Source organism: Phoca vitulina, unplaced genomic scaffold (assembly GCF_004348235.1).
Source record: "Phoca vitulina isolate PV1807 unplaced genomic scaffold, GSC_HSeal_1.0 scaffold1, whole genome shotgun sequence".
NCBI lineage: Eukaryota > Metazoa > Chordata > Mammalia > Carnivora > Phocidae > Phoca > Phoca vitulina.
The window spans coordinates 90,742,135-90,767,009 of record NW_022589704.1 but is presented as its reverse complement, the minus strand read 5'-3'; the positions used below and the strand labels follow the sequence as shown (position 1 = coordinate 90,767,009).

Sequence of the window (24,875 nt, the reverse complement as noted above, 5' to 3'; positions counted from 1 at the left end):
ATGCATTCTTACTGTTTTCACTTTGCTTACTAAATCTTCATCTATCTCTTTATTTTTAGCCTTTTTGAATCACCACATTTTAAGTATGTCTCATATTCACCATCAGCATGGAGTTGGGTTTCACTTTGTGAGTCAATGTAAACAGTAATTTTTTTTTAACAGATGAATTAACTTTCACATTTGTTGATATAACTGGTCTCAATTCCATCATCTTATGTTGCATTAAGTGTATGTCATTCATATTTACTATGTGTCTTTATTTGGAGTGTACTTTTTGCCTTTAAATCTAGTTTTGGTATTTAAGAATGCTTGTATTTTTATTTTAGGGACTATCTTTATATTAACTCTTCTTATAGTGCCTTTTCCTCTCCTTTATCTAAAGTAATCTATTACTATATGTAATATATGTTAGTTTTCAATGACTTTTACCTATTACCTGTGATCTTATTCTGCTTTCCCATTTTTCTGTTTCTTATCCTTCCATATTTTAGGTGAATTCTTTCTATTTGTCAGAACAAATAACGTTTATATATTATTCTTCTACCCATGTCTCCACCCGCATTGTAGTCTTAGTTTTACAGTTACATATACAAAATGCTTACTCTCAGTCCTTTAGTCAAATTGTCTTTGGTGGAATGCAGCTCAACATGCAGTAGATTACTATGGAAAGTCACACTAAAAAGTATTTCTTGAATTTGGCATGTTAAAAACTATTTGAAGGACAATTTAGCAAGATATAATATTCTTGTCACACATTTTCTCTTTACCTTTCTTGAAAATTCACTGCAGCCTTGATCTGTATGTTCTTTCCAAGAAGTCTGTTGCCAGTTTATTTTTTTGGCATTTGTTAGTTATTTCATCTTTTTGTTGGATTACTTTCCTTTATCTTCAAAATCTAATAGTTTCATTAGTATGTGTCTCAGGGTTGTTTGTTCTGGGTCAGATTTCCTTTGTATCTGGTGGGTCCTTTCTTGTATAGATTCTGGTCTTCTTTCGTTTTTGGAACATGTTTTTAAAATTGTATTTTTAAACAGTGATTTGTTCTATCGTATTTTTTTCCCCAGGAACATCTAATGTGTTGGACCGTCCTGCCTATTTTCCACTTCCCCATTTCATTCCACTTTCTTGGACCTACTTTACTTCTTTCTTTATCTAATCTTATTTCTCTTTGTTTTTTCCAGCATCCTATATTTTGTGTTCATTTGAATCTGTTCTTTCTTGGGCATCTGTGATTCAGTATTCATTTTTTGAAATGATCTTTTCTTCTATTTTTTTCCTAAGTTCAATCAGTTCTCATTTTATTTTATTCCTTCTTGTTTTTTTTTTTTTTCTTTGTGCATTGTGGTCTTAGCATTTGTATTTCTCATTCAAGGTAGGCTTTTAAAATTGTCCACATGTTTATTTGAGGATATTTACTGCAATTTCATGTGTTATGTTATGGTATTTTCTCAGCTTCATTGTTTATGTAGTGGAGACTTCTCACCAGCAGAGTCTTTTAGATTTTCTGATTTTTCTTTATAGTTTTGAATGGATGTAGTCTGCTTTATTTCTGTTCTTATTCATTTCTTTTTTTTTTTTAAGATTTTATTTATTTGACAGAGAGAGCACAAGCAGAGGGAGAGTGAGGGAGAAGCAGGCTCCCTGCTGAGCAAGGAGCCCGATGTGGGACTCGATCCCAGGGCCCTGGGATCATGACCTGGGCCAAAGGCAGCCACTTAACCGACTGAGCCATGGAGGCATCCCTCTTCTTATTCATTTCTTGAACACAGTGTCTATTTCAAAAACATCCTCTTCTATCAGTTTTGCCCTCTTCTGTGAAATTTCATTTACCATTTTGTTGCCAGTAGTAGTGTGGGGGGGAAGATTGGTATGTTTTGTTTCACCTTTGTTTCTACAGGATCCTTTTTTTCCCTCCTCTATTTCCTTTCTTCCCTTTATGGCCTCATTTCTAAGTCCTACCAGCTATTTTCTCTCTCTATGATTCTCCCCCAGGAATGCTTCTCCAAGACTGCCACTTCCAGGCCCACACACTTTCAGGGCTCTTCTCCGCATCTACATCTGAGCTACCAAGATCTGACCTATGTTCTGTATTTTGAACTTACTGGTAAACTTTCTTCTGGAAATGATTTGTCAGTGCTTCATCTAAGAGTTTTACTCCTCTTAGTCTTTTTCATGGAATCTCTGGGGATGCTCCTCCCCATGTTCCATGACCAGTAGGTTGCATTTGTTAGGTGGTTAGTGAAGTAATCTGTTAGAACTTTTCTACTTATGCATAACTTGAAGGGTGTGTGTGCATGTGTGTGTGTGTTCATCTTCTCTGTCTCTAGCAATGGTGAACACAAGGGTCATGTGTGGTTTGATTTGTTCTTGTTAATTGATAATTTTTTGATGCAATAGCGGTGGGAGAAGTTCAGCATTAGGCAACTGTCAGTGTTCTCCAAACCTGGAAGCCATGATAGGCATTTTTTTTTTTCAATGCATTGCCAGATCTTATAAATTTGAGTTGGTAACCAGAAGAATTCTCACATGGATTACCTGTCAACATAATTTTGCCCTAAAAGACAGGGATTTAATTTTAATTTTGACCATTCTATACTTTTTCTTTTGTGCCCATTAGAAAAAAAAAATAGGCATCAGTTTCCTTCTCTATAAAATGAGGACAGTGGCTAAGATTTTCAGGTGATTGCTGATATTGCTTTTATCTCTGTTTACACATACATCCATAAATACGTACTAACATATCATTCTTAGTATTCTAAGAAATTTGGAGAAAATAAAATCCATTTTATTCTAGAACTTGCACCACATTTTAAATCTGCGTTGAATAATGTTTTCTAGTGACAGGAAATGACCACAGTACTAAAAACATTCCACTTTAATATAATATCACTCTCAAGGATATTCCTTCTACAAATTTCATATCTCAGTATATCTGTGTGCTTATCTTTATGTTTAGAGCATAATTTCTTCATCTCAGCAAAGCAACTGAACCGCATATTTAAAATACAATTCCACATTGTTATTTTAGCATTAGTGCATGATGTTAGTCTTATTACTTATTGAAAAGTTTAAAATCATATAAATAAAAATAAGAAATTAAGAGGAAACTTTTTAGGTCAGGAGGGAATGGGATGACAAATTCAAAATATTGAAAGGAAAAAAGATGCAACTAAGAATTCAATACCTGGTGAAGCTGTTCTTCAGAAATGAAGGAGGGATAACAACTTTCTCACACAAACAAGAGCTGACGGAGTTTATTGCCACCAAATCTGCCTTACAAGAATTGCTAAAGGGAATTTTTTGAATGGAAGTAAATAGCACTAATTAACATCATGAAAACATTTAAGAAAAAAGAAGGAAAAAAAAACCCACATAAAACTCACTGGAAATGATAAATATAGTCATAGTTAGATTTTTCCAATATGAGAACAGTGGTGCATAACTCATTTTACAATTCTGGTTTAAAAGTTAAAAAAAGAGCATAACAAAAATAATGACTACAGTAATCTCTTGTTAGTTATTCAATATTAAAAAAATGTAAATTATAATAACAATAACCTAAAATGGAAGGAGGTGGAGAAGTAAGGGTAAAATTTATGAATTATATTAAAATTATCAGTTTTAAAAAGAGGATACTATAAATTTAAGATATTTTATGTAAGTCCTGGCAGCCACAAAGGAAAATCCTATAGTAATTACACAAAAGAACTTGATGAAGACAAAGCGTACTGACCAAAAGACATCAAAACACACACACAAAAAAGAAATAAAGAACATTGAACCTACAAAACAACAGAAAACAATTAACAAAATAACAGTAAGTCCTTACTTAACAATAGTTACTTTAAATGTAAGACATATAGAGTGGCAGAATGGATAAAAAAACAAGATCAACAAAAAGCTACCTAGAAGAGACTCACTTTAGCCCTAATGACACACATCAACTGAGAGTGAAGGGATGGAAAAAGATATTTTAAGCAAATGGAAACAAAAAAAACAACAAAAAAAGCAGGGGTACCTTCCTTATATCAGACAAAATAGACTTTAAACTAAAAATGGTAAAAAGAGACAAAGAAGGTCGTTATGTAATGATAATTGGGTTAATACATCAAGAAGATACAACAATTATAAATATTGATGTGTCCAGTATTGGAGCACCTAAATATATAAAGCACACACTAACAGAGCTAAAAGGATAAATAAACAGTAATAGGTAGGAACTTTAATACCCCACTGTCAACAATGTATAAATCATCCAGACAGAGAATCAATAAAGAAACAGCAGATTTGAGCAGCACTATAGACCTAACAGGCACGCACAGAGCATTCTATCTAACAACAGCAGAATACATATTCTTTTTAAATAAACATGGAACATTTTATAGGGTTTTATAGAGCATGTGTTAGGCCACAAAACAAGTCTTAGAAAATTCAAGAGAACTGAAATCATACTAAGTATCTTTTCTGACCACAATGGCATGAAACTTGAAATCGGTAACAAGAAGAAAATTAGAAAATTCACAAACACATAGAAATTAGACAGCACTCTCCCGAACAACCAGTGGATTGAAGAAGTGGAAGGGGAAATAAAAAATGTTTTTCAAGACAGACAAAAGAGGAAAAACAACATCCATAACCTATGGGATGCAGCAAAAGCAGTTCTAAGAGGGAAGTATATAGCAGTGTATGCCTGTATTAAGAAGCAAAAAATATTTTAATAAACAACCTAACTCTACACCTTAAGTAACATGGGAAAGGAGAACAAACTGAGCCCAAAGTTAGTGGAATAAGGGAAATAATAAATATTAGAGCAGAAATAAAGGAAATAACAGAAAAACACTCGAAAAAATTAGTGAACATGGTTGGTTATTTGAAAAGATAAAAAAAATTGACAACCCTCCCCACCAGCTAGGTTAACCAAGGAAAAAAGAGAAAAGCCTCAAATTTAGAAATTATAAATGAAAAAAGAGATGTTACAACTTATACCAGAGACATTGAAAAGATCATGAGGGGCCACTATGAACAGCTGTTACCCAACAAACTGGACAACCTAGGAGAAATGGAAAAATTATTAGAAATTTACAATTTACTAAGACTAAATCAGGAAACAAACCAATTACTAGGGAGGAGATTTAGTGATTTTTTAATAAATAGAAAAGCCTAGGACCTGATGGCTTCACTGATGAACTTTACCACACATTTGAAGAAGAATCAACACCATTCCTTCTCAAGCTCTTCCAAAAAATTAAAGAGGAGGGAACCATCCCAAACTCATTTTACAAGGCTAGCACTATCCTGATACCAAAACCAGCAAAGGACATTACTTGAAAAGAAAACTATAGGTCAATATCCTTGGTGAATATAGATGCAAACATTCTCATGAAATGCTAGCAAACTGAAATTAGCAACACTTTTAAATGATGGTGTGCTCTGATCAAGTGGGGTTTATTTCTGGGATGTAAGCATGTTTTAATGCACCAATCAATGTGATACATGACATTAATAGAATGAAAGAAAAGAATCATATGATCATCTCAATAGATGCAGAGAAAGCATTTGACAAAATTCAACATCCACTCATGATAAAAATTCTTAACAAATTAGGTATATAAGAAACAGATCTCAATATAGTAAAGGCATTATGTGAAAGGCCCACAGCTAACATCTTGGTCAATGGTGGGAAGTTGAAAGCTTTTCCTCTAACATCAGGAAGAAAACAAGGGTGTCCACTCTCATCACTTCTGTTCAACATAGTACTAGAAGTCCTAGCTAGAGCAATCAGGTAAGAAAAAAAAAAAGGTATCAGAATTAAAAAGGAAGAAATAAAATTGTCTCTATTTGCAGATGGCCTGTTTTATATGTAGAAAATCCTAAAGATTCAACCAAAAAAACCTGTTAGGTCTAATCAATGAATTCAGTAAAGTTGTAGTATATAAAATGAACATTCAAAAATCAGTAGCATTTCTGTACACTAACAACACAATTTTTGAAAAAGAAATAAATTGATCACATTTACAATAACACCAAAAATAATAAAATGCTTAGGAATAAATTTTAATAAGGAGTTGAAAGATCTCTGTGCTGAAAACTGTAAGACACTGATGACAAATCAAAGAAGACACAAATAAATGGAAAGGTATTTCATTTTCATGGGTTAGAAGAATTAATATTGTTAAAATATCAATACTACCAAAAGCCATTTATAGATTACGCAATCCCTATCAGGATTCCAATGGCATTTTTTAAAGAAATAGAAAAGAATTTCCTAAAGTTTATATAGATCATAAAAGACCCCAAAGAGCCAAAGAAATCATGACAAAGAAAAGAAAAGCAGGAGGCATCACGCTTTTTTATTTCCAGCTATATTATAAAGCTATAGTCATCGAAACAGTATGGCACTGGCATAAAAACAGGTAAATAGACAATGGAATAGAGTTAAGGGCCCAAATATACACGGCCAAGTAATATTTGAGAATGGAGCCAAGAATACTCAATGGAGAAAAGACAGTTTCTTCAATAAGTGGTGCTGGGATAATTGGGTTTTCATATGTAACAGAATGAAACTGGACCTATATTTTATACCACTCACAAAAATTATCTTGAAATTGATTAAATACTTAAATATAAGACTTGAAACCATGAAAATCCTAGAAGAAAACTAAAGAATTAAGCTCCTTAACATGGGTCTTATTAATGATTTTTTAGGTATAACACCATAAGCACAAAAACAAAATTATAAAATGGATAAGTAGGCCTATATCAAACTAAAAAGCTCTGCACAGTAAAAGAGAATATCAACAAAGTAAAAAGGCAAACTACAGAATGGGAAAAAGATATTTGCAAACTGTGTGTCTGATAAGGGGTTATAATCCAAAATATATGAAGAATTCATACAACTCAATATATACATACATGCATACTTACATACATGCATACATACCCCAATTAAAAAATGGGTAAAGGACCTGTATAAACATTTCTTCAAAGAAGATACCCAAAGGACCACAGGTACATGAAAAGATGCTCAATATGATTAGTCATTATGGAAATGCAAATTAAAACCACAATGAGTATCACCTCATGTGTGTTAGAATGGCCATCATCAAAAAGACAAGAGGTAACAAATTCTGGTGAGGATGTGGAGAAAAGGGAACCCTGTGCACTGTTGATGGGACTGTAACTTGGTAGAGCAACTATGGAAAGCAATATGGAGGATCCTCAAAAAATTAAAAATAGAACTACAATATGATGTATCAATTCCACTTCTGAGAATATATCCAAAGGAAATGAAAACACTAAGTTAAAAAGTTATTTTCACCCCTATGTTCATAACATATTTACGATAACCATTCATGGACACAACCTAAGTGTCCATCAGCGGAAGCATGGATAAAGAAATTGTGGATTGTGGGGTATGTGTATGTGTATTATATACACAATATATATAATGTATAAAATATGTATAATTGAATATTATTCAGGCATAAAAAAATGAGGAAACCCTACCATTTGTGAAGACATCGATGGACCTTGAAGGCATTATGCTAAGTGAAATAAGTCAGGCAGAAAGGATAAATACGACATGGTCTCACTTATATGTGTAATCTTAAACAAACAAACAAAATCTCAAAGAAAAAGATCAGACTTACGGTTACCAGAGGTGGAGGGTGAGGGTGAGGTAGAAATGGAGGAAGCTGGTCATAAGATACAACTCCCAGTTTTAAGATAAATAAGTACTAAGGGTGGAATGTATAGCATGATGACTATAGCTAACACTGCTGTATGATACATAGAGAAGTTAAGAGAGTAAATCCTGAGTTCTCATCACAAAGAGGAATTTTTTTTTACCTTTTTCTTTTCTTCTTTATTTTCTTATTTTATCTCTCTGAGAAGATGGGCATTAACTAAACCTAATATGGTTATCATTTCACAATAATGTAAATCAAACCATTATGCTGTATGTTTTAAGCTTCTACAGTGATGTATATCAATTATTTTTCAATAAAACTGGAAAAAAACTGAAAGGCGTATCAATATCTTAGTTTTATTTTTATTGAGAATCAGAAAGAAAAAAAAATAACTTAAGTATGGCCCTCTTAGTTATATATTCTAACCTAACATAAACATAATTTTTATTAAACAAGACATCATTTACCTCAGGTTAATTTGGCCAAGTAAGGAGGTTATAGAAAAAAAGTAAACTCGTGGGTGCCTGGGTGGCTCAGTCATTAAGCGTCTGCCTTCGGCTCAGGTCATGATCCCGGGGTCCCGGGATCGAGTCCCACATCGGGCTCCCTGCTCAGCGGGAAGCCTGCTTCTCCCTCTCCCACTCCCCCTGCTTGTGTTCCTGCTCTCGCTATCTCTCTCTCTGTCAAATAAATAAAATCTTTAAAAAAAAAAAAAAAAAAAAGAAAAAAAGTAAACTCGTAATCTTCCAGGTAAAATTTCTCAGTAATGCTTAGTATTTTTTCATAGGAATTTTAAATTCTTACATTTTCAAATTTGTCTTCCAGATATTTTAGAAACTCTGCTTATTTGAATGTCTTTTCTTGCTGAATTTTATATTGTCATAGGCAGCCCACATATTAGTCTGCTTTCTAAAGCATCCAGGGATTTTATATGTAAGACTTGTTACGTGCCTGTTTTTTCTTCTTCAGGCTATAATTTCTTATTTTCTTTTCAGATATCCCAGTCAGTTTGACTGGTAGCAGAAAAATGCCACCAGTTTGGAGTCAAAATCACTAAAATAGATGGCATATATTCTATCTGATTTCCCAAATGTATTCTTTTTTTAAGCCTTTCTCAGTTTTAGTTTATTTCTCTTCATTTCACCATTCACCTTTTATTCCCTGGTGTCATTTTCATGATGTGATCTTGCAATCATTCTCTAAGTTAGAATCTGTAAGCTCTGGAAGCAACTGTTCCCTTGTTAGTCTGCTATGATTTGGATAAGCTGCTACCATATGGATAGCAGTGTTCTTGCTAAATAATTAGAATAACTGTGCTTCCAAATGGCCCAAGTTAGTTGCAGTTTCACTTCTATAAAAATAACTTTTTAACTATATGTCATATTTTGGAAGTATTAAATTCTATAAACAAATATTATATAATGTAGAACAAGATTAATGGAAATGAAAATAGTTCCACAATTTGATACTTTACTCATGCGTGTTTAATTACTTCTAGCCGGTAGTTTTTCCATGTGTAGGGTAGATTTGGCTCTTCAGGAATTAATTTATAGATTGGATCATTTTGTGGCTTTAACAAAGCTCTGTATCAAATAACTTTTCAGGCTTCTTGTTAAATATGGCAAAATGAACATAATCATTTATCACTGCTATGTTCTAGAACCCCACTTAACAGTAAAGGAATAAAAAAGACATAAACTCTCAAGGACAAATATAATAGGAATGGATATGACAGCTAAATAGAAATGTCAACAAATTTTGGGAGCTGGAAAGCAGAAGGATGAGCGGTAATTTACCTAGCAGAGTGGAAAAAGCTGAAAGCTCCCTTTCAGTTGGAAGATCTGCAAGAAGCAAATCAGTTTACATGGCACAGATGTATGAGACACAAAGCTATGTGTCTATCACATTTTTGCCTCTTCCATAGCACATGGAAAGACATTTCACCATCTTCTTTGCAGTTATATTGGGACCATTTGACTGATTTGGCCAATGAAATGTAGACAGAAGTAACGTAAGCCACTTCTAGGCTTAAGTTATAAATCACTTTGGACCATCCTCCTACTCTGTCTTTCCTTTCTAAAGGTGAACTTGGAAGCCATGTATTTTAGATGGTGAATATCTAAGATGGACACACACTGGATTTTTAAGTCTTCAGGTAGAGTACCTTTTAGGACAGTCTACACTGAACTGTATGCGGAAGGAAAATGAACAGTGATTTTGTTAAATCATTCATATTTCAGGATTTGTTACCACACTATAGGCTACTGGATTCTAATATAAGATACTTGGAAGGCTTAACAGTTATAGGCACTAAGTAATTTTGCGGATAAATGTGTTCAATAGGCCTAAAAGTTACTCCTTTACCTGCAAAATGTAGTTTAAGTGTGAAAATCATTCTGTGAACATGCAGATTGAGTGAAAATCCATACATAGTTTGTGAAAGTGCCCCAACAACTCTCTTCTTCCAGTCAGCTTTCATAGAATTAACAGCCAGGTCTCTACAAGGAAGCAAGAGATAGGGGAATTCCCATCCTGGGAAAAAGGTGAGCATTAGTCAGTCTACCATAATGGACAAGCAGTGTGAATGGCCAGTTCACAGGATGGGATGTCTGAATAGTCATTTTGAATGTGAGATGAAAATAAAACTCAATGGTCAGCTCAAAAAACAAATGTACTTTCCTAATATGAGAAAAAAAAAAAACAAAAAACAAAGTCTGATAATACCTTTTTGAACATGTAAGAAAGGAAAAATCTCACAATACCTAGTACATTTGATTATATGACTATTTATAGCCCAACTCAGGGCAAATATACTAAAGAAAATATTTTACACATGTGTAGTACAGAGACCTATAAAAAGAGGTTCAATACATAATCCTGTGGATTTGCAAGAAATTAAACACAACCAAAAGGTGCACTAATGGGAAAATGAATAAATGAATTGCTAAGTACTCATATTGGAATATTACTAATAAAAATCAATGCACACTATCTGTATTTATCAACATGGATAGATCTAGAAGTCATAATATTAAGTGAGGAAAGTAATTTCCAGAAGTAATATGTTTAATAAAACATTTAAGTAAAACTTTTAAAAACATGCAAGACAATGAATGCTGTAGATATTTATGAACATATACATATTTAGTTAAACTATAAAAACATTGTAGGGAATAATAAAAATCAATTTCAGTATAGTGGCTATGTCTGGAGAAGGGAGCTAGAGATGGGATTACAGTGGAGATGGGACTTTACCTGAATTTGTAATTTTTTATTTATTTTACAGAATCTGACATAAATGTTAACCTTTGCTAGTAAAGTCTAGGAGTATGCATTATATTACTCTACTTTTCTGAATGTTTAAGATATTTAATATTATTTTAAAGTAGTAACTGAAGTGTTGATGAAGGGAAGATACTTTTCTGTTGAGTTTTACCTCATAGGAGTTTCTTTCCTTGTTTTCTTTTTTTTTCTTTTTTTTTATTATGTTAGTCACCATACATTACATCATTAGTTTTTGATGTAGTGTTCCATGATTCATTGTTTGCGTATAACACCCAGTGCTCCATTCAGCACGTGCCCTCTTTAATACCCATCACCAGGCTTAACCATCCCCCCACCCCACACCCCTCTAGAACCCTCAGTTTGTTTTTCAGAGTCCATAGTCTCTCATGGTTTGTCTCCCCCTCCGATTGTTTTCTAAATAAAGAGATTTCCCTACATTTCCAGAGGAAGTAAGAATTACTAGAGTAATTTTCTGTTTCAATGATTTCCTTTACAGTGAATACTTGTGAAGTAATTTACTAATGACAACATGTTCTGTAAATGTCAAGGAGGTATAATTACCATAGCATCTTTTTTTAAAAAAGACAAATCCACAGTATATGTCTGTTTTATTAAAAAGACACACCACCTTCTATGAAAGGACTGATTCCCATTTCTGTGTGTAGACAATAATATTTGTTATGGGCTTTAGTTTATTTAGTTTTTTTTTTAACCAAGAAGGTACGTTAGTGAAAATAACATTAAAAATAAGCGACTATATGATTAATGGAACATATGCTCTTCCTAATTCCAAAAATTAGGAGCCCTTTTCAAAAATGTAAAAGTCCCTGATTAATCCCTGCAATTCTTGGCAAGTCTCGTTATCCATTCTACTGAGCCAGTAGGAAAAGTCATTTTGGGGAAGATGAGCAACAGAGAGTGAAAGCTGGTAAATGGGAAGAAGCAAACCACCACTTCAGCTGTAGACAGAGAACTGCATAATGTGGGACCTTCTTTTTAAAGGGAGAGGAAAATCTATCTTGGAAATTGAGCCTTTTTTTCCCTAAAAACACACAAATTGAAAAACTCCATTAAATTTCGTATCATGGTGCTACGACTGCCTTAACAGTTAAGGCAAAGTTAATTTTCTCACTGTTCTGGAGTCTGGAAAATCCGAGATCAGGTGTGTTAGGTTGGTTTCTTCTGAGGCCTCTCTGCTTGGCTTGTAGACAGCTGTCTTCTCTGTCTGTCTTCACACAGTCTTTCTGTGTGTCCTGTGGCCTAAGCTCTTCTTAGAAGGAGACCATTCATACTGGATTAGGGCCCATCCTGGTGAGCTCATTTTAACTTAATTACTTCTCTAAAGACTCTTCAAATATGCACATATTCTGACGTCCTGACAGTACTTCAGTGTATGAATTTGGAAGCCAATACAATTCCTGGAGAGTGAAAACACAGAAAACATAGAAACTTCTTGATCAACAGGTTTCTGTTGTTTATACACCAAAAGAGATGGTCCTCTCGCCCTACCTCCACCATGCCCAGAGATAGTACATTCTGACATAGGTGGGTCATTTTCAAGAGAGGTTCTTCCTACTGTGTCTTAACCTGAAGCTCCCAAAATGTTATATTGGAGTGAGTAATGGTAATGAGGTATATATTGCCTTTTTTACTCTGAAGGGAGTAATATGATCTGAATAGCTATGTATATATATAAAAATATCCACATATATATAAATATCCACATATATATAAATATCCACATATATATACACACACACATATACATACATATATATACATATATATACAACCAAAGGTTCATCTTATGTTATTGTGACTTCTGAAAGACACACGAACTCTATGTGGCTTCATGAAGGATATCAATATGGAAATCTCACTATAATTTACATAAATTTGAGCATGTTTTATTCTGCCCTGCACATCACCTTCTATAATCCATTTCTCTGTTGGTGACTCCCTTATCAACATATTTTTGTATATCAGAAACATGGAATCATTTTAATACTTCTGTCTTTTTAAACACATGCAGAGGAACTATTACCAAAGCCTGACTATAGCTCATTACTTTACCAGTTTTCACAGGCCACTTTTGGAAGTCAGTATTTAAACATATGTTGACTTATATTCTTGTCAAAATCATCCTTTTCTTTCCAAGGTAATGGATGCCTTTGATAGAATAAGAAAATGGATAACAAAAAAAAGTGGGGAAAAAAAGAATGCCAATTAATATGTGAAATACTATCTTCTATAGGAGTCTAACTAATTTTCCTCCACTTAAAGTTATTTAATGCTCAATCAAACCTGAATTTCTTAGACCATGATATGAAGCCTTTCCAGAAATACTTTTGAAGAACCCACATACCTAATATTTATCCACTTTCCTTTTTGAACTTTTTGCTTTATAAATGGACAGATTTTTGACAGTTGACAAGTTGGCTTTTACTTACCCGCTTTGGTGTGCTTATAAATGTTTAACCCCTAGTTCTTGAGGTTGGGCATTAGGGTAGGGTGCGGGTGGGGGTGGGGCTTGATTTGTAGGATTTGTTTATTTCTGTTGTGTAAATACTTCTACCATGGCCAATTTTAAGTTACCTGCATGAAGTCAGCTAGCTTGCAAAATTCCTGAAAATTTAATAGTTAGTTCTTGTGAAACAGTACATCCAGCGCTGGCAAACCACTGGTTTCCATCCTCACAAAGTTTTATATCAAGGCTTTAAATGTGCTATTTCATTGACCTAAAGTAGTCTTCTTTCTATACCTGAGAAGTTCCCATTAATCTTTAAAAGAAATGCAGCTCTAATGTCCTGCATTCTTAGAACCTCCCAGCCAGCCCCGCCCATCCCCCAAGCCTTCCTAGGTGGTCCATCACTGCCTCATCAACTTTTCTCCTCATCATTATAAATGCTTTTATGTTGAATTCATCACATTATCCCATTATCCTGTCTTTTTATTTATTTATCTGTTTCCCAATTAGATGGTTAGTATTTGATAGCACTTGAATTTTGCAAATGAGGAAATTGATGCTCAGAGCCTAGCAGTGTGGGGGAAACACAATACCACATTTGTTTATTTTTTCATAGCCCATATGTAAAAGAATGGATAGATTAATACTCTCCAGCTTACCTGTACCTTTGTTTGACCTTAGACAACTGATTTAGCCTTCCTGAGTCTATTTTCTACAGATGGAGATAATAATACATAAACTCATGAAATTGTTGTGAGAAAGTACCTGTGAGATGCAGCACAGTGTGTGACACCTGGGAACCAGTCAACAAATGGCAACTCCAGGTTATATCAGAGGTGAAAGCACAGTAGAAGAGCCTCGTTTTTTTTTGTTTTTTTTTAATTTTATACTATTATGTTATGTTAATCACCATACATTACATCATTAGTTTTTGATGTAGCATTCCGTGATTCATTGTTTGCGTATAACACCAAGTGCTCCATGCAGTACGTGCCCTCTTTAATACCCATCACCGGGCTAACCCATCCCCTCACCCCTCTCCCTCTAGAACCCTCAGTTTGTTTCTCAGAGTCCATAGTCTCTCATGGTAATCTCTCCCTCTGATTTTCCCCCCTTCATTTTCCCCTTCCTACTATTTCCTTTTTTTTTTTTTAACATATAATGTATTATTTGTTTCAGAGGTACAGGTCTGTGATTCATCAGTCTTACACAATTCATAGCGCTCACCATAGCACATACCCTCCCCAATGTCTATCACCCAGCCACCCCATCCCTCCCACCCCCCACCACTCCAGCAACCCTCAGTTTGTTTCCTGAGATTAAGAATTCCTCATATCAGTGAGGTCATATGATACTTGTCTTTCTCTGATTGACTTATTTCGCTGAGCAAATTACCCTCTAGTTCTATCCACCTCCTTGCAAATGGCAAGATTTCGGTTTTTTTTTTTTTTTTTGATGGCTGCATAATATTCCATTGTATATATATACTACATCTTCTTTATCCATTCATCTGTTGATGGACATCTTGGCTCTTTCCATAGTTTGGCTATGGTGGACATTGCTGCTATAAACATTGGGGTGGTCATAGCTGTTCGGATCTCTACATTTGTATCTTTGGAGTAAATACCTAGAAGTGCAATTGCTGGGTCATAGGGTAGCTCTATTTTCAACTTTTTGAGGAACCTCCATACTGTTTTCCAGAGTGGCTGCACCAGCTTGCATTCCCACCAACAGTGTAGGAGGGTTCCCCTTTCTCTGCATCCTCACCAACATTTGCCGTTTCCTGACTTGTTAATTTTATCCATTCTGATGGGTGTGAGGTGGTATCTCATTGAGGTTTTGATTTGTATTTCCCTGATGCCGAGTGATGTTGAGCAGTTTTTCATGTGTCTGGTGGCCATCTGGATATCTTCTATGGAAAAATGTCTGTTCTTATCTTCTGCCCATTTCTTGATTGGATTCTTTGTTCTTTGGGTGTTGAGTTTGATAAGCTCTTTATAGATTTTGGATACTAGCTCTTTATCTGGTATGTCATTTGCAAATATCTTCTCCCATTCTGTTGGTTGTCTTTTTTTTTTTTTTTTTGACTGTTTCCTTTGTTCTGCAAAAGCTTTTTATCTTGATGAAGTCCCACTAGTTCATTTTTGCCCTTGCTTCCCTTGCCTTTTGCAATGTTTCCAGGGAGAAGTTGCTGTGGCTGAGGTCAGAGAGGTTGCTTCCTGTGTTCTCCTCTAGGATTTTGTTGGATTCCTGTCTCACATTTAGGTCTTTCTTCCATTTTGAGTCTATTTTTGTGTGTGGTGTAAGGAAATGGTCCAGTTTCATTCTTCTGCATGTGGCTGTCCAATTTTCCCATTACCATTTGTTGAAGAGCCTGTCTTTTATCCATTAGACATTCTTTCCTGCTTTGTCAAAGATTAGTTGACCATAGAGTTGAGGGTCCATTTCTGGGCTCTCTATTCTGTTCCATTGATCTCTGTGTCTGTTTTTGTGCCAGTACCATACTGTCTTGATGATGACAGCTTTGTAATAGAGCTGGAAGTCCGGGATTGTGATGCCACCAGCTTTGTTTTTCTTTTTCAACATTCCTCTGGCTATTCGGGGTCTTTTCTGGTTCCATACAAATTTTAGGATTATTTGTTCAATTTCTTTAAAAAAAGTGGATGGTATTTTGATAAGGATTTCATGAAATGTGTAGATTGCTCTAGGTAGCATTGACATCTTCACAATATTTGTTCTTCCAATCCATGAGCATGGAATATTTTTCATTTCTTTGTCTTCCTCAATTTCTTTCATGAGTATTTTATAGTTTTCTGCAGATTCTTTGCCTCTTTGGTTAGATTTATTCCTAGGTATCTTATGGTTTTGGGTGCAATTGTAAATGGGATCGACTCTTTAATTTCTCTTTCTTCTGTCTTGTTGTTGGTGTAGAGGAATGCCACTGATTTCTGTGCATTGATTCTATATCCTGCCACTTTACTGAATTCCTGTATGAGTTCTAGCACTTTTGGGGTGGAGTCTTTTGGGTTTTCCACATAAAGTATCATATCATCTGCAAAGAGTGAGAGTTTGACTTCTTCTTTGCCGATTCGGATGCCTTTTATTTCTTTTTGTTGTCTGCTGTGGCTAGGACTTCTAGAACTATGTTGAATAGCAGTGCTGATAGTGGACATCCCTGCCGCGTTCCTGACCTTAGGGGAAAAGTTCTCAGTTTTTCCCCATTGAGAATGATATTCGCTGTGGGTTTTTCATAGATGGCTTTTATGATATTGAAGTCTGTTCTCTCTATCCCTACATTCTGAAGAGTTTTGATCAGGAGAGGATGCTGTACTTTGTCAAATGCTTTTTCTGCATTTATTGAGAGGATCATATGGTTCTTGTTCTTTCTTTGATTATGTATTGTATCACATTGATTGATTTGTGGATGTTGAACCAACCTTGCAGCCCAGGAATAAATCCCACTTGGTCGTGGTGAATAATCCTTTTAATGTACTGTTGGATCCTATAGGCTAGGATTTTGGTGAGAATTTTTGCATCCATGTTCATCAGGGATATTGGTCTGTAATTCTCCTTTTTGATGGGGTCTTTGTCTGGTATGGGGATCAAGGTAATGGTGGCCTCATAAAACGAGTTTGGAAGTTTTCCTTCCATTTCTATTTTTTGGAACAGTTTCAGAAGGATAGGTATTAATTCTTCTTTAAATGTTTGGTAGAATTCCCCTGGGAAGCCGTCAGGCCCTGGGCTCTTGTTTGTTGGGAGACTTTTGATGACTGCTTCAATTTCCTTAGTAGTTATGGGTCTCTTCAGGTTTTCTATTTCTTCCTGGATCAGTTTTGGTAGTTGATACATCTCTAGGAATGCATCCATTTCTTCCAGATTATCTAATTTGCTGGCATATAGTTGCTCATAATATGTTCTTATAATTGTTTGTATTTCTTTGGTGTTGGTTGTGATCTCTCCTCTTTCATTCATGATTTTATTTTTGGGTCCTTTCTCTTTTCTTTTTGATAAGTCTGGCCAGGGGTTTATCAATCTTCTTAATTGTTTCAAAGAACCAGCTCCTAGTTTGGTTGATCTGTTCTACTGTTCTTTTCGTTTCTGTTTTATTGATTTCTGCTCTGATCTTTATTATTTCTCTTCTCCTGCTGGGTTTAGGCTTTATTTGCTGTTCTTTCTCCAGCTCCTTTAGGTGTAGGGTTAGGTTGTGTATTTGAGTCCTTTCTTGTTTCTTGAGAAAGTCTTGTATTGCTATATACTTTCCTCTTAGGACTGCCTTTGCTGCATCCCAAAGATTTTGAACAGTTGTGTTTTCATTTTCATTGGTTTCCATGAATTTTTTAAATTCTTCTTTAATTTCCTGGTTGACCCTTTCATTCTTTAGTAGGATGCTCTTTAGCCTCCATGTATTTGAATTCTTTCCAACTTTCCTCTTGTGATTGGGTTCTAGTTTCAAAGCATTGTGGTCTGAAAATATGCAGGGAGTGATCCCAATCTTTTGGCACCAGTTGAGACCTGATTTGTGACCTAGAATGTGTGATCTATTCTGGAGAATGTTCCATGGGCACTAGAGAAGAATGTGTATTCTGTTGCTTTGGGATGGAATGTTCTGAATATATCTGTGAAATCCATTTGGTCCAGTGTGTCATTTAAAGTCTTTATTTCCTTGTTGATCTTTTGCTTAGATGATCTATCCATTTCAGTGAGGGGAGTGTTAAAGTCCCCTACTATTATTGTATTGTTTTGATGTGTTTCTTTGGTTTTGTTATTAATTGGCTTATATAATGGGTGCTCCCATGTTAGGGGCATAGATATTTACAATTGTTAGATCTTCTTGTTTGATTAGACCCTTTAATTAAGCTATAGTGTCCTTCGTCATCTCTTATCATAGTCTTTGGTTTAAAATCTAATTTGCCTGATATAAGGATTGCCACCCCAGCTTTCTTTTGATGTCCGTTAGCATGGTAAATGGTTTTCCACCCCCTCACTTTCAATTGGCGTCTTTGGGTCTAAAATGAGTCTCTTGCAGACAGCATATCGATGGGTCTTGTTTTTTTATCCAGTCTGATACCCTGTGTCTTTTGATTGGGGCATTTAGCCCATTTACATTCAGGGTAACTATTGAAAGATATGAATTTAGTGCCATTGTATTGCCTGTAAGGTGACTGTTACTGTATATTGTCTGTGTTCCTTTCTCTCTCTTTGGCTCTCTCTTTGCTTAGAGGATCCTTTTCAATATTTCTTGTAGGGCTGGTTTGGTGTTTTCAAATTCTTTAAGTTTTTGTTTGTCCTGGAAGCTTTTTATCTCTCCTTCTATTTTCTATGACAGCCTGGCTGGATATAGTATTCTTGGCTCCATATTTTTCTCATTTAGTGCTCTGAATATATCATGCCAGTCCTTCTGGCTTGCCAGGTCTCTGTGGATAGGTCTGCTGCCAATCTAATATTTCTATCATAGTAGGTTTCAGACCTCTTGTCCCAAGCTGCTTTCAGGATTTTCTCTTTGTCTCTGAGACTTGTTAGTTTTACTATTAGATGTTGGGGTGTTGACCTATTTTTATTGATTTTGAGGGGGGTTCTCTGTGCCTCCTGGATTTTGATGCCTGTTTCCTTCCCCAAATTTGGGAAGTTCTCTGCTATAATTTGCTCCAGTATACCTTCTGCCCCTCTCTCTCTTTCTTCTTCTTCTGGGATCCCAATTATTCTAATATTGTTTCATCTTATGGTATCACTTACCTCTCGAATTCTGCCCTCGTGATCCAGTAGTTGTTTATCTCTCTTTTTCTCAGCTTCTTTATTCTCCATCATTTGTTCTTCTATATCACTAATTCTCTCTTCTGCCTCATTTATTCTAGCACTTAGAGCCTCCATTTTTGATTACACCTCATTAATAGCCATTTTGATTTTGACTTGGTTAGACTTTAGTTCTTTTTTTCTCCAGAAAGGGTTTCTCTGATATCTTCCATTCTTTTTTAAAGCCCAGCTAGTATCTTTATAATTGTCATTCTTAACTCTAGTTCCAACATCTTACTAATGTCCGTATTGATTAGGTCCCTGGCAGTCGGTACTGCCTCTTGATCTTTTATTGAGGTGATTTTTTCCATCTTGTCATTTTGTCCAGAGGAGAATAGATGAATGAGAGAACAAAATGCTAACAGGGTAACAACAACCCCAGAAAAGTATATACTAAACAAATCAGAAGAGACCCACAACCGGGGGGAAAAGAAAGGGAAAGAAAGAAAGAAAAAAAAAAGGATATGGTGAAATATGATCCGGCAGTGAATAGATTAGTGCCACACACTAGATTTTGGGCATATTTTGGTCTGTTAAAAGAAACTGCCTCCCAAAATTTTAAAGAAAGAAAAACTTATATATATACAAAAATAAGGGTAAATATGATGAAGGGACAGAATCTAAATGTAAAGATGAAAATTATAAAAGATTTTATAAAAGGAATTGATAAGATATGAAGTTGGTTTAAAAAAGCAAGAAGAGAAATTAAAAAAAAAAAAAAGAAAGGGAGAGAGTGTGATCAGGCAGGAGAGTAGAACAAAGCCATACACTAGAGATTTAGGGTATATTTTGGTCTTTTAGAAGAAAATGTATCCCAAAATTTTAAAGAGAGAACAACTTAGATATACACACAAAAAATAATGTTAAGTACAATGAAATGATAAAATATGACTCTAAAACTGAAAAATAAAAATGTTTTTTAAAAAAGGGATTGATAAGATGTTGGTTGAAAAAGGGAAAAAAAATTCAAAAAAAGAAAAAGAAAAAAAATTAAAAAAAAAACTTTGAAAGACTAAAGAATCAGGGGGGAAAAAGCCATGAATTCTATGTGCAGTATTCCCCTAGTGTTGGAGTTCTGCCCTTCTCATTGATCGGTAAACTTGATCTTGGCTGGCTGTTCTTGCTGATCTTCTGGGGGGGGGTGCCTGTTGCCCTGGTTCTGAAATGTCTTTGCCGGAGGCGGAATTGCCCTGCCCTTGCCGGTCTGGGCTAAGTTATCTGCTCGTGTTTGCTCTCGGGAGCTTTTGTTCCCTGCAAGCTTTCAGTCCAGCTTTGGAGAACAAGAGTGAAAATGGCGGCCTCCCAATCCCTGCCCCTGAGGAGCCGAGAACTCAGGGCCCCACTCCTCAGTGCACCCCTAGAGAAAAGCAGTCAATCACTCCCATCTCCCTGGTCTCCAGCCGCACTCCATGCTTACCTGGCCTGTGACTGAGCATTTCTATCTCTGGCACCCGGCCCCATGTGGAGTCTCCAAACCTAGCAGATCCCTGCGGTGCGCTCCCACGCCGCTCCTCCCGGGAGAGGAAGGGGAGTCTCCCCGGATCTGCCACTTGTTGGGTCCCTGCTGGAAGAGTAGTGGCCCGACTGTGCCGTGGATCATGGTTTATGGCAACCCCGAGCTGAGAGCCCACTCCTTGGCTCCGTCTCTGCAGCGGGCTTCCTTGCCCCATACCTGGGAGCTCTGCCGCACTCAGGCCCCCGGTCTTTCTGTGACCCCAAGGGTCCTGAGACCACACTCTCCCAGCGAAGTTTCCACCCCCCGCTTAGCCACTGGAGCGACGTCCCTCAGCGTGGCGGAGCCAACTCCCAAAAGTTCCGATTTTGTGCTCTGCTGCTTTGTCACTTGCCAGTAGCAGCTGACAGAGGCCCCCTCCCCCGCCATCTATCTTCCCAAATATCACCTTGGATTCACTTCTCCGCATGTCCTACCTTCCAGAAAGTGGTCGCTTTTCTGTTCAGAGTTGCTGCTATTCTTTTCTTCGATCTCCTGCTGAGTTCGTAGGTGTTCAGAATGGTTTGATCCCTATCTAGCTGAATTCCTGGGACCAGATGAAATTTAGGTCTCCTACTCTTCCGCCATCTTGCTCCTCCTCCCCCAGCCTCAGTTATTTTTGATAATGCTTCAGACAAAGTTCATGGTTGGCTCATTTTACCTATGCGTCTTGCTAGAGTGAAATAACTTTACAGTTTCAGATAAAATAGAACATACAATCTTAAAATGGATATTCTTCATTATTTTATCATGATGCTTCTAACATTTTTTTAAAATCCTATTTGAAAGCTCATATCAAATTTCAGTTTTGTTTTCTTTTCCATAACAGGCACTTCATAATGTTGGTTGCATCTGTTTAATCTATGCCCTACTTTTTTTTACTTCTGTCCCTTCAGCCTTTGCATGCAAGACTCCTTCCCTTTGACTATCCAGTCCTGCATCATGCCGAAAGCCTGTGAAACCACTGAGTGGTCCTCCTGGAGCCCCTGCTCCAAGACGTGTCGTTCAGGAAGTCTCTCACCTGGATTTAGGAGCCGGAGCCGGAATGTGAAGCACGTTGCTATTGGGGGTGGAAAGGAATGCCCTGAACTTCTCGAGAAAGAGGCCTGCATTGTTGAAGAGCTCTTGCAGCCATGCCCCAGGTATGGCATATTCTTTGGCATGAGTATTCAGTGTTCTATATAATCTCGTTTTATGTGGGGTAGGGATTTTAACAATAATAACAGTAGCTGTGACTCATAACTGTTGAGTCTTTCCTCAGTATCGAGATCTACACTAAGCAGTATAGCACAGTGGGTTAAAAGCATGGGCTCTGTTGATTACCTGGGCTCTAATCCTATTTCTGTGACTTTCTGAATTTGCGAATTTCTGCAAGTAACTTAAGTCTAGTTTCTTAGTTTACTCATCTACTAGCAGTACTCACTTCATCCAGCTCTTGGCACATGATAAATGCTCAATAACCATTAGTTATTGTTACCTGACATGTCACACCTAAATTTTATGACAACCTAAGAAGCTATTCATAGCATCTTCATTTTGCAAATGAGGCCATTGATGCTTAGATTAAATAGTTTTTGAAGTTACATAGATAGTGGGTGGCAACACCTTGATTCGAATGCAGTTCTGTCTCTAAATGTTCCTGCCACCCAATGGCATTGCTTCTAATAGAGTCCCTAAAGAGCCAGAGGATGTTGGGAAAAGGCTTGACTTAGATTAGTAGCTATATTTTAATATTTTTATATTGGTTATATTTTGCCTGGCTGTATGTATAGCGTAGTATGTATGTATGTATAGTGAAGGCCTCCAGTGTATTTTTCTCTGGATTGTTGGCTTATGGTAGTCCTGGTCTGATAATGACAGAAGTCATTTGGGGCTAGCTAGCTATTTAGAAGTATTTTGGGAATAAATTTGTGGTAATTTCTGCTGGACAGCTGCCCTGAACTCTATCCGTTAAATATGTAGCTATTTTAGATAGACCTTTTCTATAGTTTCTTATAATTTGTAAGATTTGAGAATTACTTCCCCAGTGAAAAGTAAAATGAGGCAAAAAAATAGCTTCTTGTAGAAATGAATCAAATGATTAGTCACATTCAACAGGCATTGTTGATTGGCTTAGCTATTCCTTACACCTGAAATAATGTGTATATGGTGTGGGGCAGGGGTGGGAGAATAAAGAGGTAATTTCCTGTTGTCAGAGTCTTAGCCACTCACTTCTTCAACTTCACCATTGAAATCATTGCAGATTCAACTACTGATTGTTCATTTTTTATCAAGATGACCCCTTAGATTCATATCACTTCATACCTCAAAAGCAGAGGAGGTAGGTGTAGTTTATGATCCTTTACAGATTAGCTTTATCTCACAGAATTCTCGCTAGTGGTGTTGAGGATGTGTCCATTCTTTAAAAGCACTGATATTGAGGGAAAGAATGAGACTGGAAATGACATAAAGCCTGAGATTTTTGTTCCTTTTGAGTTTGGAGAGACATGGATTCAAATTGCATCACCATCATTTATTAATTGTGTGTTTTGGGGCGAGCTATACAACCTCTCTAAAGCATTTCCCTCTTCAATAAAATGTGTCTAATTATGCTGCCTGTGTTGAGGATTGACTACATACAGACTAGGTATGTAAAATGTCAGTCTCAGTGCTCAGCACATAGGAGGCACTACAAAGATGGCAGCCCTTGTTGTTGCTGTCTGCAGGTGTGTTCATTTCCTCCAGAAGGAGAATCCCTCCTTTCCTTGGAAGGCATACTGTAGTAATTTAATGGGGGTAGGGAATTATTTCTTCTGGGTAATGTGAAATCTTTTTCTCTATGGAGGCATACTTTAGAAGGGTTCTCAATATTAGGCTTCCAGAAATAGAATCTGGGTTTAATGATGAACTTGACATTGATCCCGTTTTTCTTCATTCCTTTCATGGAATGGCTAGTAACCTCTTCCAGGTGTTGATTTATAGACATTGCTCCATTTTTTTCTTCTCTTTTCTTTGTTAAAAATTATTACAATTCTCCTGGGAGTCAGAGAAGTTCCTCTCTGATGATCAGAAGAAGGTTGAATTGCATCTACATATGTTAAATAATGGATTATTACTTTTATTGAGTACCTACTGTTAGCCAATAACTATGTCAGAGATTTAACAAAGATTATTTAGAAGAACAATAAGTTTATCATCAAAATGGGGCACTTTTGTGGTAAAAGTAATGCAAATTGGTAGTGTTCAGATTTGAATTGAAGTCTGTTTGGCTTCAAAGTCAATATTCTTTCCATTACTTTCATGATAGTCGTAGTAAAGACACATACCCAGAAAAGGGTATATATATGCATAGTTGTCTGTTTATATGTATCATGTTTTCTAACAAAATAATATGGAAGGTTAATAATTCAAGATGTGCCCAAGATGAATTTCTTTATTGATCTTCATTTGATTGAACCTTAACATCTGAAAATAGGTCTGACAAATTTTGTTGGCAATGAACCTGGCCCTCTAGTTCTGCTGTTTGGAAATGTTACTGAATTTGACATTTTTAAAAAACAGTCTCAAATAGTGAATTTGTAGGAAATAGGAGTCCTTGAAAACTCACTGAATACCAACCAGGGTTTCCTAGGGAGAATGATGTGTTAGCGACTGATTCCAGGAGAATGCATAAATAACAACAGGATTAACATTGGCTGACATTCTTATTTGTCTGAAATCTGAGCTGTGGCCTCTACCATAGGAAAGCATAAAGACTGTGTACTAACTTTTATTTCTAGTGTGACATTGGTGATTAAAATTCATTGTGAACAAGGAAAATGGAAGCAAAAATCTATTAGGCAACAAAAATGCCCATTTCTCTTTTCCCAGAATTCAAGAGCAATTCCTATACATTAAGCAATCTAATTCACCGTATTTCTCTCCAGCAGGAAAATGTACATTTCTGTGACTTTTCATAGTGTTTTTTTAAACTCTCAGAATGCAGTTTGGCTTTTACCCTTCTACCATCTGTGCTATAAGAGAAGTGTTCATCCATTCAATAAATGTACATTGACCGTGCCAAGCACTATGTTTAATGTTTGTGATACCTCAGAGAACAAAATAGTCAAAATCCTCTCCCCCTCATGGGGCTTAAATTTTAGTGAAGGTATACCAAATAAATATAATAAATAAG

General features: G+C 36.0%; 1 protein-coding gene across 1 annotated transcript in view; it reads left to right on the top strand.

The window, feature by feature from the left end:
* THSD7B (thrombospondin type 1 domain containing 7B) overlaps window positions 1-24,875 on the top strand; it is an 870,666-nt gene that overhangs the window by 324,295 nt on the left and 521,496 nt on the right. Inside the window, exon 4 of the mRNA XM_032411208.1 lies at window positions 21,619-21,864. Within this exon, the coding sequence (XP_032267099.1) occupies window positions 21,619-21,864 (246 nt within the window). The remainder of the gene's footprint in view (window positions 1-21,618; window positions 21,865-24,875) is intronic.